At 39.2% G+C, this 16,017-nt stretch overlaps 1 protein-coding gene across 1 annotated transcript in view; it reads left to right on the top strand.

The window, feature by feature from the left end:
• Nucleotides 1–8,654, top strand: part of LOC101156930 (serine palmitoyltransferase 2-like) — a 29,536-nt gene extending 20,882 nt beyond the window's left edge. The window contains exons 10-12 of the mRNA XM_011490615.3: nt 1,316–1,451; nt 1,585–1,714; nt 5,979–8,654. Coding sequence (XP_011488917.2) covers nt 1,316–1,451; nt 1,585–1,714; nt 5,979–6,101 — 389 coding nt within the window. The 3' untranslated portion in view covers nt 6,102–8,654. The remainder of the gene's footprint in view (nt 1–1,315; nt 1,452–1,584; nt 1,715–5,978) is intronic.
• The last annotated feature ends 7,363 nt before the right edge of the window (nt 8,655–16,017 follow it).

The raw sequence follows: 16,017 nt of genomic DNA, 5'->3' as shown, positions 1-16,017 counted from the left end.
CCATGGAAACATGGTAGCGCAGCACTTAAAGCTCCCAAAGGTTTAACACATTCCTTATGGAGACATAAAATTACAAACATAGAACAACCTTTGATCAAAAATCAAGAAAGTCTGAACAATAGATGTATAAATTCAACAATTTATATGAAATAACACATTCCTATTTCTTAAAATGCCATATAGGTTTTTCTGACCTCATCTCTTGAGAGAAACTTTTCTTTTACCTAAAAACGAATTTAAAAAAATTGTTAAACAGCTTAATTACATATGCTGTAATTGTCATCATTGGACACCAGGGGGCAGTGCAAACTACTAAAATCATGGCTTGTCTAGAGATGCCATTTAAACCGTAGATCTTTCATTAAACAAATATAAATATAAAAAAGATATCATCTATAATTGAAAAGCTTTTATAAAGTTTAAACAGTATTAATTTAAATATTCTAGTTAATTGAAACGGCTTCATTTACAGTTTTCCTTCCTTTTTAATGATTTTTTTTCTCTTTAAAACAAATGTCATGCAATTAAATTTTACATTTTTAAATTGAATGCCTTTTTTTGCCCGGCTTTTCCTCCTTGTGCAGCGTTTCTTTCTGTGGCGGTGAGCAGCATTTTGTGAGCTCACTCACAGCGTGTTGCGCCTCGTTTGATGTGAACGGCGCCTTTCAGAGAAACGCAGTCGATCTCCCGCTCTCCCGTGGGAGAAGGAAATTGCATTTCAGATGAACTAAACTAGAGATCCCCCAGGTGTCTTAATGCTGAAACCCTCACACATTTTCCCACAGAAATCTTCACCTGCTTCCTCTTTCATCTGAGAAATCGACCTCGAAATTGTTTTTCCTTCAAAAAATAACAAATGCAAAAACATTCATAGGAAGCATACTGGATTTTAATCTTTACATGACAGAATTATCAACACTTTTATCCAAAATTACTTGGAGTTAATGCAAAAATGTTGTCCAGTGTGATAATGAATACCCCTTCACTCATGTTTTTTTAAGTCTTTTGAGTTCATTTGATCACAAGATTCTGTATCAACTCATAAAAATCAATTGATGGAGTTTCTTTTATTAGTATTTCTTTTGTCCATGCAATCAAAAAGGAACTTCCACTTGTTTGAAACTATGTTTTGTGAAAAAAAATGTTGTCGACCATAATTGGTTTTGATTCACTATAACCAGCAGTGATTCTCAGAGATAAACCAACATGGACACTTAAGAAGGTCAATGTGAATTGGTTAAAAGAAAACAACAACAGTTTCTTCGTATGAATGGTGCAGTAATTGAGTTCATCTGACTGAACATTTGCTGCACAGGCTGCAAACGTCTGCAGCAGCTGGCAGAGAACACCACCTACTTCCGCAGGAGGCTCCGAGAAATGGGCTTCATCATCTACGGCAACGATGACTCTCCCGTCATTCCCATGATGCTCTATATGCCCGCCAAGATAGGGTGAGTCTGAATGTGCTCCACTGTAAGATCCTTCATCTCCGTTTGTCAAAGGCCAGCCTAACAACTCAACAAACCAACTTGTTTTGCTGGAAACCAGCCTGATGTCATGTTTCCTCCTTGCTGTCTCCATCAGTGCCTTTGGCAGGGAGATGCTGAAGAAGAACATCGGCGTGGTGGTCGTGGGCTTTCCTGCCACCAGCCTCGTCGAGTCGCGGGCACGCTTCTGCATTTCCGCTGCTCACTCGAAAGAAATCCTGGACACGGTGAGCAGATACTTCCACAGACGGGCCGAGTCCTGAGGGGGAAAGACGACTTGAACATCAAACTCCCACTATTGTGATGACTGTGATGAAATGTGGCCCTTGAATTCAACCCTCACAGCAGCGCGTGCTGCGTAACGTTACACGGAAAAGCATACAAACACATGTTTAGATCGGGTGACACTCGGCTACAGTGGCTGTTTTGGTCCACTTGTTCCGCTCCGAGGACGTTTTCAGACTGAGGAATCTCAGAGCGAACCGAAGCTCAGTCCGAGTGGAAACGAAGCGAGACCACCTCCAAAGATGGGTCAGAGAGCAGATACTGGTCTGGGACCAGGGTCTGGTTGGGCGTATTAAGACTGAAAATTTCCTCCAGATTATCAGGGGAAACGAACTCTGGTTCACTTCAAAAACATTTGTGCTATCTTATGGGGTCTAGATGACCCCACTCTTACATTGACATGTTCTCCCTACCATGACAAAGGTGGATAAAGGTGGAAAGATTTCATGCAATCTATGGACACCAGTGAAGATCACAAATCATTGAAGAAAAAAGGTTCAGTGCCTTGGAGGCACGTTGACGTTGGGTCATGTGGGCCCCACAGGACAGGTATCTGCTTGTTCAGTGCACTGTCTTGTGGGGTCCAGATGACCCCACTCCCAATGTTGCCTTGAATACGAACCAAATGTGTCCAGTCTGAACACATCCTTTGCCTCAGATCCTGCATTATGTTCTGGAAATGTTTAACCAACCAAGCCTCTGCGGCTTACTGTGCACTAAATCAAGAGCGTTGCGCCCACAGTAAAGCCGAGCGTGTCATTGGGATCTCCTCAGGGTGTGCTGGGCGGACAGCTTGGCCACACATCAATTCAGACAAAGTCTCCACCGCCTCCTTTGTTGCAGACCTTCCTGGTTTTCCAGTTTTTATGTTTCAGACTTTGATTCTTCAGGATCATCGGAGTTAGTTCAGCTTCAGATTGAATTGTTGTAAATCCCGACTGGCCGTTAAGGTTTAAGGACGGCTGGGTTGTCTGGCAGGGCTGTCGAAACCCATCACCCAGAGGTTTATAGACCCTGCTTTTATTGTCGTCTGGCTTTGAAGTTCTTCAAAGAGCTCCTCATTTTGAACTGCGTCTTTGTTTACAGTCAAACGCGTGTCACCCTAATTATGTTTGGACTGATTACTTCTTTCCCGCTTGCTGGCTGCGTAAATGAAACCGTTCTTTCGGCCGTCCAAATGAAAACGTCGGCTTTGTCAGGTCTCCCCACCTCGGGCTAGGGGGGTGGGCTCAGACGGGGTCGACGAGAGCTGCAACATCTGAAGGCGTCCTCCACTCGTCTTCATTTTCTTCCTCACAAGACGCCGTGGCGTGTTCCGTTGCTGTACGCTTTCATCTGTCACGGCGGCGGAACGTCTGTGTTAGCCCTCCTCTCGGCATGGCTCGCTCCCCCTTTGAAGTGTCCTCTTACCTTTGTCGTTTCTTTCATCCAGCTGTGAGCTTGACTCTTATTCTCATCGACACAAACACAATAACCCTAAGCCTTTCATTTTTGGCGCTCTTTTGTCCGTTTTTCAAGTAGCCAAACCTTTAAAAAAAAAAAAAAAAAAAGCTTTAAAGGATCTTCATGAATCGCTCAAGCTCTGTCAGAAAAGCAAGAATTTAAAAAGAATGAGGTTCTGCAATGGGGAAAAAAATCTGTTCTTTGGATGTTCATAAGCAAACTGAGCAATCCTGTCCACGGAAGTGGGAGACAGATCACAGTCTGCAGTTTCAGGCTTTCTAAAGTTCTGCTCTATGTGAACCAAACCATATATTTTATCAGCTATTCATGCTATGAATAATGAACCATTGAAGCTCCACTGCCAGTCCAATGTGCTGCTCCAATCTTAAACCACGTTCAGGAGAAGTTAGGTTTAAGTTCTGTCACTTTGTTGAAGTAATGATGTTAAAATGTGCGTGGTTCTTTTTACAGATGTCATCTTTTTGACGCCATGTTGCCAACATTGACTGTATATAAGAATTTGTCAGATTCACCGTTCTGCTACCTCTTTTGAATATGGTCTTACCATTTCTAATCATTTTCATACTTTTTCTGTACAAACATCCATTTCAGTCAGACAACTCATGCAGTAAAAGATATTTATTTTCACATTCTTTAGCTTGGCATTTCACATTCTTTTAGTTTGGCATAAGGCTCCATACAATTCCATAAAACAAATTTTCCATAAAACCTTAGGGTAATAACTACCCCTAACAGAGCTCACAGGTGGAAGCTGAGGAGGAGGGTGGGGCGATGAACGTAGCGCTGCGGTAAAGGAAGAGAATGAACAACTTACAAACCTGGACTTAAATAGGACGCTGAACAGGTGAGTTGAATAACTGAACCGCCCTAGGGGAGGAACCGAGTAAAACACTGCTAGAGTGGTCTGCCTGAAATGCTCCCAAGGTCGCTCACATTGTGAAAAAATGGCAACTCAATTGCCCTCTTTCGATTGGAGCCATTTTCTACGGACACCGTCGCCCTCAGTCCAGTTGTCATATACAGTCACTCTAGATCAGTGGTCCCCCACCCCCGGGCAGCAGAAGTTGGAGATCAGACCTAGACAATAATCAGGAGGACATTTTGACCATTCCTCTGAACAGAACAGTTTCACTTCAGTGATATTTTTTAGGATGTCTGGTGTGAATTGGCCTCTTGAGGTCACGCCACGGCATCTCAATCAGGTTGAGGTCAGGACTTTGCTTGGGCGACTCCCAAAGTCGTATTCTCTGCTGTTTAAGCCATTCTGTTGTTGATTTACTTCTATGCTTGGGGTCGTTGTGCTGTTGCATCACCCATCCTTTGTTGAGCTTCAGTTGGTGAAGAGATGACCTTAAGTTCCCCTGCAAAATGATTTGATAAACTTGGGACTACATTTTTCCATGGATGACTGCAGGCCCTGAGGCAGCAAAGAGCCCCCAATGCCCCGTAACGTTGTGTGTTCCCTCTAAACAACTCAAGTTTAGTTTAATCCCTCCACAGAATATTTTGCCAGGAGTGCTGAGGAACATCCAGGTATTCTTTTGCAAATTTCAATCATGCAGCAATGGTTTTTTTTGGAAAGCAATGGCTTCCTCCTTGGCGTCCTTCCATGAACTCTATTCTTGCTTCATGTTTTTCTTATTGTAGATTTGTCTACAAAAATATTAGACTATGCCGGAGATTTCTGCAAGTCTTTAGCTGAAACTTCTTCTTCACCAGACTGTGTTTATCTGGTGACGTCATTTGGATTTTATGATAAGTTCGTGCAGAAATCCAAGTCATCCCATAGGCTTCACATACTTTTTCTTGCAACTGTACCTCTGCTTCATTGGCTGACCTCAACCCTTTAGAGCAGGGGTGCCCACACTTTTTTGGTATGTCAGCTACTTTTGATATAAAAATGAACTATTAGTTCATAAAATTGTTAATGTACTGATAATTCAAAAACTACACAGTAAGAGTACACAAATCTAGGTGAGGAGAAACTTTAGTATTAACAGATGAGGCGTTTCATTACAAAAACAGAAAACGGTGACCATCATATTTCATGCTCTGCTGTAAACCGTGCAATGGAGGGAGCATGGCAATTCTAAAGTGCTGCTGGCTCTGTGGGCAGCGCTCGAGGAGCAATCCGGGCCTCAATAAACACTCCAGTGGGCCGGAGTGGTCTTCTCCCAGGGACTTGACGTGCCGTGGGGCAGGTAGCGACTTTCTGATGACAGACAGTGACGGATGTATCAGAGGATATTCGATAGGCCGTTCTGCATGTCAATCAAGTCACATACTCCTCTGTGAGGATTTTGATTCGCCGACAGATTTTTCAGAAAAATATTTTTATGGTTATTTATCTTTGCTACCCTTATGTCTTTGAAGATCGACTGGTCGATCACGATCGACGTAATGAGCACCCCTGCTTTGGAGCATCATAGCTATGAGGGTGGCTGTCACAATAAGGATTGCAAAGTGCAGCACGTCCGTCTTTCTTTTATTGTTTTGGCCCGCCCTCGTAGTTCCTGGCCAATGACTGAAGAGATCTTTTGGTTTCTTTTTCAAGCTTTGGTCCCTTACAGAATGGGCCGCTGGATGCCGGTCTGAATACAGACCAAATGCAAGGTTCGGGACTCTAACGGAAACAAAGGATTCCTCCAGTCTGAATACATCCTAAATTATCCTGGCCTGATGATTTTCTAATGAAGCTCTTTCTTTTTAACCTTTTCTTTCTTTTCCTGAATCTTCGCACAGGCGCTGAGTGCTATCAGTGAAGTAGGAGACGTTCTCCAGCTCAAGTACTCTCGTCGCCTAACACAGAACGCACCTTCAGCTCATCTGTTTGCAGAAAACATGTTTGAGGACATTGACGACTGAAGAACTTTTTGTTCAAGTGCTTTGGAACAGAAAAAAAACAAACAGAAAAATGCAGGTGAGTCTCCATGATGCGTCTTCCATGAAGAGCCAATGGTGCTCGCACCTCGCCTCTGGAAACGCAGCCGGAAAACATCACCAGATTCTACTTTGCCTTATATAGTAAACCGCAGAAAGCAGCACGAACGCTCGTCCTGTCTTCTGTTTTTTCTTTTCTAACTAATCTGTCAAAAAAGGAACAAAAAACTGTCTTACCATATGGTTTGATTTTTTTAAATACGCATTTGTATGCTGTGTGCCTTTGTTACACGTGTGAAGTGGACACCACTTTCCCAAATCTTACTGGAAGTTTGAGCTGCTACGAGTGTAAAGTCCCATTTACTGAGTCAACGTTACACTTTTCACTACCGAAGGTCTCTTCTTTAAATCCATAATGATGCTAATGCACATTTTTACCAACATTACTCCTGTCTCTTGATTTATATTTATATATCACTTACTGTTAAGCTGCATAAAGTTACTCCCCTATTTTCTGTTTGCCAGATGAAGCTTAAACCTAATGTAAAGGTGATTTTTCTTTTTTTCTTTTTTAAGAACAGTTCAGTAGATTTTAGGATTTGTGTTCTTTAAGAATCTAATCACAAATACACCCCCCAGTTTTTTTGACTGTGTTGACTTTTTTGAGAGTCTTCAGAGCTTTAAAATGTTCTTTAGAAAAACGGGACTGATTTAGTGTAAAATCACATTCTGACATGTCAGTTCCACATAATTCACTCGGCTCTCCCAAAACCCGGAGCCGATGACGTCGGTATTTTAAGAAGTGGATGCTTTCCGCCAAACTGTCAGCTGAATTTCCGCTCAAGACGGGGAGGAAGCTGGCAGGTGTGAGTGCCGCACGCTTTAACAGCTGCTTCCAGGTAATGATAAATCACACCTGATAACCTACCCCCCCACCCCACCCCCCACACACACACACACACAGCCACACACACACACACAGCCACACACACCTCTCATGTCTCATTATGAGCACATGGCGTCTGTTTGCACTGTCAACAGCTTAAGCTTGATTTTAGAGAGAAAAGCAATTGATAAAACTGCAACTTTTGGGGTTTTGTTTCCAAAGTTGAAACTTTTTCTTATTTATGATTTAACTTGTGTCTTTTTTTTTCTTAGTGTTATACCAGAAGCAAAATGATCTGCAGAAGCGTTTGGTGTAACTTGTTGTTTTGTCTGGTTTTGTCACTGCTTGTGGGTCAGTACAACAAAGTGCCAAAGCAGAAATGGATCTCCGACATTCAGCCAAATGACAAAAACGCTGTTTGAGTTAAACATTCGCCGTCATTTCAACTCAGAGGCTTTTAATTGCACACATTGTAACCACTGCGCTGCTTCCTGTTTGTTTTTAGATGTGAAACAGCAGTAGCAGTAAGTGTAGCTCAATGAAATCCAGTGACGTTGAGAAAAAAAAAAAAGAAAAAGGATTTAGTAAAGTTTCAGTCGACCTCATTGGACGGACGTTTTTGTCAGATCGCCTCTCGGAGTTTTACGGGTACACAAACGGAGAACCAGTATTTTGCCGTCACTTTAAACCCATTATTCCTCTGTATTCTTCTTCAACACCTTCTTACATTACCATGTCGGTTGCACATGCAACCATACGTTGGGGGGGACGTGCAGCACGTTAGTCACCTGCATCTGATAACTGTTTTAATACCTTGTAGGACAGAGCGCCATCTTTGTGCCACGGCATTCGTGACTTACTATTTTGTGGTGCAAATGAGGGCGAGGGCTCTGCTGCACGCTTTCTGCTGGAAATGTTGACATCGCTGCACGTCATGGTGTTGATGTCCATTCAAATCGGGCTTTATGTGTAATTTGTGCTGCTGAGCTTTTGGAAGGATCCTCCTCACTGACGATGACTGTAGGAAGAAGATAGGAGCACACTTGCATGTGTGCATTCTGACACTCCAGGCGGAAAATACTCCATGTACACTGTGAGGATTCATCACTGATGCTGCTTTCCACAGATTCTGCGTCTCAAACATATGTTCTCCTAACGTTTATTTTTATATAGGAATTCCACAGATTTGTTTCGTGTTTGTTTAGTTTTATTTGTGTCACTGAAAATAATCTGAAGAAATCTTTATGTTCAGTTTTTAAGCTTTAAATTGATCCTCAGATTTGATGCGTGACAATAAACAAGTTAATCTTTGTTAGCCATTAAATTCTCACTTGTTCCCTAAAAAGATGCAGAATGTGGCTTTTAATTAATGAAGTACTTTCTGTTTTTCCTTTTTTTTTTTGTTTTTACTGCCCACATTGGGGGGGGGCGACATGTTACAGACAAAAGTCTGCATAGTAGTGCCTTTTTTAAGCTAAAGATTTTCTAGAGCGCCACATTTAGATCCATTTATTTGTCATTAGTACACATACCTAACGCCGAGTGTCTGTGTTGTTTTGTTGCCACGCATTTCATCATACAAAGTGCACTATTTGCAGACACTGTTGTGCAATGTCAGCTGGATTCATGTTAATAAAACCATTCAAGCAAAAGTGTTTATTGCTATTTTGTTGAGCTATACCTTTTTTTTTTGAAAAATAAATGAAACTGATTTAAAGAAGAAAAAAACACTGCCAAGGTAGAAGAAATCACAGCCCACTTAAAGTTTTTTTTTGTTTATCTCAGCTTTGATGACAATTCAAACCAAGCTGTGATTATTTCTTCCATCCCAAATCATAGCGACACTCTTGTTGCTTTTCAAAATGATTTGACTCATTTTTAATAAACATTTTTTTATTCGTAACACCGCTTTGTCCTTAAATCATGTTTTGATGCTGGTTCAAATCTGCTTCATTAAGCACAAAAAACAATTGTTTTAAGGGCTATGCATTGACATAGATCGAGCCGATAGTATATTTGAAAAGAAAAAAACTAAATTCTGAGATCACTGAGGTCATCAGCATGATCCAAAGTTTCCTTAAAAACCCATTGTTTTTCAAACTGGTCCATTTTTTTATCTGCCTTGTGGCTCATCATCATTCCACTAGAGGCAGTAAAAGTGCTTTTTTTTAATGGCTTCTTACATAAAATCGTAAACCCCTTTGGCAGGAAACCTTTTGCTAATTTCATAACTTTATGGTAAAATTACTACAGAGTATTAGGGCCAGTACATAAACTTTTTTTAATGAAGAATTTCGAGAGAGAAAAAAAGAATTTCGAGAAAAAAAGTCAAAGCTGTTAAATTATGAGAATCAAGTCGTGTATTTATGACTTTAAAAGTCGGTTAAGTTTCGGACTTTTCTCTTATAAATTTAAGCATTTAGTGAAGTAAAGTAATAAATCTACGACTTAGGAAAGTAAATTTATGAGTATGAGCCTTGCTCAAGATGAAAGGTGTGTAAGGTTTTGTGATTATTATTAGGTTTAAAAAACAAATCTTTTAGCGACTCAAAATCAAATTGTTAGTTTAGCCGGCTTTCCGGTGTTCAGTGTCTGTAAAGCTGTATTTTATATTTAAAATAAGGAGCTCAGAGACACGTTTGGGTGTAGATTAAAGCCACTTTATTTTCCTTTTCATTCACATACCCAGAAGTCCATTCGTCACATTAAGTCATGTAAGTGTCATGCATATAAGACACACCAAAGCAGAAGGAAAATGGTGTTACCCCTCCTTCAGATAAAAAAGTCTCGTTTTAATACAAAACAACAAAGTTAAATGAAAATAGTCTGTTATATTCGCACAAGAATGTTGAAAATGCCAAAAACTGGCCCTCTTCAGATGGAAGCATCACACAGACTTGGAGATCTTGTCTATGGTGGAGGAAGACAGGATTGAAGTAGACAGCTGCAGGGATACCGATGGCTTAATCAATAGGCTGCAGAGATCCTGCAAGCCACCAATCAATAAATGAAACGATAACAACTTCTCGCCATTGTGTTCACTCCTGGGCCAAAAAATGAGAATTTTCTGTCAATTCTTTGATGTAAGGGGCTTTACAGGGATAGGATATGAGGGACAAAGAATATCAAATTATAATTTCTAAATATCACACAAGAAAATATATAATAAATAAGTTAAAAGCTAAAAAATAGCAAATCTGTTTAAAACAACGGTTTTAAAAAGGCTTTTTTTTTGGAACTTTAAGGTGATTGATTCCCCTTATTTCAAAGAGCAGGAAAGAATTGGAAGGCAGGAGGTCATCAGAAACTCTGGAGAAAGGAAATTAAGACCATCAGAAATTCAAAAAGAGCATTGAAACTGACAAATAAGGCAAACTACAGGGGCAATAAATAAGGCAAACTACAGGGGCAATATGTTTCTGCTGTTTGAAGAAGTGAACCCGGTGGCCCCATATTGATGCAAATGCACATCTAACCACTGAAATTACCTTAATTTAGCATCTACTTGAAAGCAAAAACACAAGTAATTTTTTTCTTTTTTTTCATAGCGAGAAAATAAATTCTGGCGTCAAGGTGCTACAAGTCAAGCAGCTGAGTTTTGGGCCAAATATAGTGGAGCCGGTGCCTCATGGCTAAGCCCGACCTGAGGAGCTCTGGTATGCTGTCATCTAAACAAGTTGTAATAAAAGAGTTCAAATCTCAAAGTGATTGAAATAAATGTCTGTGGGTTTTATTTGCTGGAAAAGAAAAGCCAAGTCCCCATCGTCTCTGCTGGCGCTGTCTCCAGAAGCTCTAAATAATATTATGTAAGGTGATGAAAGCAAGGCTTCATAAGCACAGTCCAAGAAAGTTTGAAGGAGTCAGCACTTTCTGTTTTTAGCCGGTGCATGAATGTGGCTGCCATTTTTTTGAAATTCATTTTATTTTAAGATTTATTTAGACTAAAACGCATCAGAAAAGAGACTTTTAAAGGCATCATTCAGACTTTTAACAACATTTAACATTTCTTTATTACAATAAATTACGTCTTTATAAAAGCATTGAGGAGCAAATGCAAATTTTGTCTTGTTGAGCTGCCAAAACAGATTCAATCTAATTATCTTATTTAAATGTGTTGTAATTTACTGGCTTTGTTGTTAAGTTTCAAATTGATCTAATGCTTTTGTTATTACTACAGTATTTTGGTCAAAAAAGTGGATATTATGCTCATGTGGATTTATTACAACAGAGGCTGATTTAAAAGTTAGGAATTGGATTTTCATTCATAATGATTTACTGTAATAAAACCATCAAATTCAAAGTTTAAAAATACAAAAATAGACGTTAAAAGGAAATAACTTGTGAAGTTACACTTTTATAATGGTTAATTCCAAAAATTATTTGTACCTGATACCATTTCTTTCAGGTTTCAGGCACCTCTGCTTGTTCCACAAACTTCTGGCAAAAATTTCCTGGATCTATATAATTTCAGTGAATCAAATCAAATTGGATCATTCAAAAATAACCAAAATTGAAAGTCAATCCAATCAGCAACCACAAATATCAAAACAAATTGTTGTTAAAATGAATTGTTACACCCCTTATGTGTATTTTCCTTGAGGAGTAGAATAACATTACATGCATGTTAAGTCAATTGAGGGTGTTTTAAATGACCCAGGTGGAGGCAGCGCTGCACAGATTGCCTGGTGCGGGTTGTATGCTGCTTAGTTTTTTGATCCGACATCACCTGTCAATCATCATAAAAATATCACAAGAAAGGGGTGGGTGCAAGGCGCCTACCTAGACAAACACAGGGTGAGATGTTGCAGGGAGCTCCAGATGGAGGCAGATTATCAGTGGTCTTGCATGTCTTACATTTACTAGTAATTGCTCCCACAGTTGATTTCTTAACATCAAGCTACTTACACATTGGAGATTCAGGCTTCCCAGTCTGGTGCAGGTCAACAAATGTGTTTTTGGTGTCTTTAGACAGCTGTTTGGTCTTGGCCATGGTGGAGTTTGGAGTGTGACTGTTTGAGGTTGTGGAACGGTGTCTTTCATATAGATAACAAGTTCAAACAGGTTCCATTAATACAGGTAACGAGTTTAGGAAGAGGATCCTCTTACAGAAGAAGTTACAGGTCCATGAAAACCAAACTCTTGCTTGTTTGTAGGTGACCAAATACTTATTTTCCACCGTAATTTGCAATCTTTTTTTTTTTAAATCAGACAATGTGATTTTCTGGATTTTTTTCTCATTTTGATTCTCAGAGTTGATGTATAACTATAATGAAAATTACAGACCTCTCCATCTTTTTATGTTTGAGAACTTGCACAACTGGTGGCTAAATGAATACTTTTTTGCCCCACTGTAATCATTTTTGATTTTACTGCTACATCAGACAGACATTTGCATTCATGCAACAAAGGGAACTCATAAGTAAAGACGTTACACATCATCTGTAGTCATGTATTTTATTGTTGCCTTGAAAAGTTAACTTCAATTTAAATGTTCTTTATTTCTCTGGGACAATTCACTGTAACCCTTGTGCTATCCTAGGCACTTTAACATTGGGAGTTGGGTCATCTAGACCCACTAGACAGTGCTCTGAACCTTTTCTTCAATGATTTATGATCTTCACTGGTGTCCATGGATTACATGAAATCTTTCCACCTTTATCCACCTTTGTCATGGTAGGGAGAACACGTCAATGTAAGGGTGGGGTCATCTGGGATAGCACAAGGGTTAAAAGCATCACATGAGCCAAAGTCAGCCCAGAACAAGTTATCAGGGAGCAGATCAGGGAGACTGCAGGATGTCCTGTTCTGACATCACAACAGCCCTATAATTCAGAGCGTCTTTGCGACAGTTGAATTGACAGCAATTTAAAAGGACAAATACTAAAATGCAAAAATGAAACAATTTAGTACATTTGTTCTTCTTCATTACAAGAAATGACACATACCAGTAGATATCAAAAACAAAAAAAATGATTTTTATCAGAGGGGGACTTTCAACATACTTGAGCATTAGTATACTATAGAACAGGGGTATCAAACTCTTTTTCACCGAGGGCCACATCAGCATAGCGGCTGTCCTTAAAGGGCCAGATATAGAGTAACTGAAATGTTAATTTAATTTTCCTGCAGGACTTGACCCCCTTTGACTTGCAAAAGTTTAGGTTCCTGACTAAAGAACCATGGTATGTATGATTGGTTGGCCAAGTAAAACGAAACTCTTCACAGACAATCTATGAAGGGGGGGGGGACACCACAGATGAGAAAACACTTTATTATTGCAGTAAATCATGCAAAAAGACAAGTATCTGAGTACTCTGTAACCAGATACGTACTGAGTGCTTTACATCCTTTTAGCACAAATTTTGGTCAGATTTGAAGTTTGGGTTTTCATTAGCTGTTATCAAACTGAAAGAAATAAAGTCTAAAATTAGCCATAGCTTTTACTTACTCCAAGCAAAGCAAAGCTGGAAGACAAGTTTTGAACTTTTTTTTAAATTGAAAGGTATTCACACTAAGCTGTGAAAAGTGTTTACAGGTGTTTAAATGACTGTAAAAAGTATATTAGGAATTGTCTCTTATACACAGGGGCAAACCATAACCCTGTAAGCCTTGGCCCATGCCTGGGGGGTCACATCTATTCCCATCACACTAGAAACTCAACACCACAGTGATCCATGAGAATGTCCATGTCCCCCTTACTATACTTTACATACATCTGTTAGAGAAAAAAAAAACAATCACATATTCATTCCCCTTAATGCTTGACTTTGTTTCAATACAAGTAACTCATTTCTTTGGATGCCCAAGTTAATCCATGTTAAGATTTCTTTAAAAAAAAAAAAAAAAAAAAAAAAAAAAAACCATAGGGCCGGCATACTTGAGTGGATGCCCAACTGTTTTCACAGCTGCAGGATCTGAGGTCCAGATTTTCTCCTCCTTTTCTTACTCTGCAGCTCTTCAGCTTCTGAGCTCTCTCAGACTCTGTTGGCATCCAGTTAAAGGTGAAGATATGGACACAGCTGGTAAGGTAGGTACCCAACTCAATATGAAAGTTTATTATATTTATGTATTTATGTGGATTTGGAATCCTGACAGGATATGGAAAGGATTTGCTGTGCGCTTTCTGAGGTTAAGTTTGTCAAAGAGGGTAAAGGGGCAGTAAGACCTGAGAACAATGTGCTACTTTTGCACTTTTTTCTACCTAAATCAGCACATTACTTACTTCTAGCACTGCAGATGTCATGAAAAAGAAAAAAAGTTTGCACAATATTCTGATGTGACATCTTACACAGCTTGAAGCATTCCAAATAGTTCTGCAGAAATGCAGCCGAGCACGGAATAGCAGGAACCCTCTGCAGGGATTTGAAAATATCATCAGAAAAATTCATTTACACAGTGTGAAGAGTCATTTCTGCTACGCGTTACTCTGAGAAACCACATTTGCAAGCCAAACCTTAATTATACTCTTCTCATGAAGTGTAGTTTTGGTAGAAAGCATGTGTTTTTTTTCCCAGCAAGTCATTATCTTACACAGTTTGGGAAGCAGGCCGTATCACTATGTAAATATAGACATTTATGACGCTCACAGTTTAATTTGGCACCTAAAATGCATCAACCTAGAAAAGGGTTTTGTCAGAATTCTCCCATCTATACAACCGTGTCACACAGATTGTCAGCTCCCGTATTGTTTGAAACAGGAGATCTGGCCACACAGCGTTCACGCACTTAAGAAATCCGTCCATCCATTTTCTGAACCTGATGGGTCCCTTTTACGATCACACGTTGCTGGAGCCTAAAAAAGTTACTACATTAGGACATTTTTCATGAAAGTAATTTTTCAGCACTTGTGTTTTCAAGAAAAGTTCAAGCCTTGCAGTGTTATGCATGAAATGTTTAGAAATCAGGAGTACATAACCGTTTTAATAATCTAAAGAAGTGAGCAAAAGGTCACGAACTTCAAAAACTAGCCGCTGATTTGGTTTGCTTTTATTTTTTAACAGGAATGCCACAATTCTTAGTTTGAAATCAAACAATAGGTTTCACCATGAAACCAAATGATGGTGAAAGTGAATGGTTGCATCCCTACTGCATCCTAGTTTGTTTACATTGAAAGTGTCAAACAATTGTGCTAAATTTAGAACAATTGTATTATTTATTGATTTATTACATTACACCAGTCTTAGAATGAGTGGCTCTGGATAATCTGTCAAGCAAACATTTGAGGAGGGGGCCAGCAAGAACCACATGCCTTTACTGAGGCATGTGAATGGTCAGTTTATAACTTGAATAACTTGAAAAACTTGCGATAAACAAAAAATGTGAAAAAAAATAATGATAATTTTACCAAAACAATCTCAGGATAGTCCCTTTTTTTTCTTTTTTTTTTAAAAAAAATTGTGGAAGGCAATTAGGAATACATGTGATAATGTAATGTAATGTTTGGACACACCGTCCCATTCAACTGAATGAGAAAGTGTGTCCAAATTTTTGGTCTGTACTGTATGTATCATCACTGATATTTTTGTATATTTTACTTAAAAGGGTGTTTTTCACTTTTAATTTTTTGTGTTTTTCATGTTTTTCATTCTAATGTTATATTACAATTTTTTTAAGAGAGCTGCAAAAGCAAAGAACTACAAACTGTTCGAAATTCTTTGCCTTAGGACAAAAAACACAGAACAAAGAACAACCGTTTTCAAAAATCTTTTTAATACATGACAAACGGAGAACGAATATCACACGATTTTTTTTTTAGGTGAATGCAAGACCTTTCCATATAACTCTGAGTCTTAATCTAACTAAATGACTTTACTACTTTACTGCTGTTTAGGTAAAATAAAAAGTGGGATTGATGGATTGGAAAGAGTTTAGTCCTGACCAATGTCTGCACTCTTGCTTGGTTGCATAACGGCTTTTCCAGTATTTAAACCTTGAGTGGAGATTCCTCCTCCTCGCTCTGCTCTGCAGTTCTTTTGCTCCTCAGCACCTCTCCTTTAATTTTTTTGACTTCCAACT

The sequence above is a fragment of the Oryzias latipes genome, chromosome 22 (genome assembly GCF_002234675.1).
Source record: "Oryzias latipes chromosome 22, ASM223467v1".
NCBI lineage: Eukaryota > Metazoa > Chordata > Actinopteri > Beloniformes > Adrianichthyidae > Oryzias > Oryzias latipes.
Note: the sequence above shows the minus strand (reverse complement) of the source record. Positions and strands in the feature narration are given on the sequence as shown.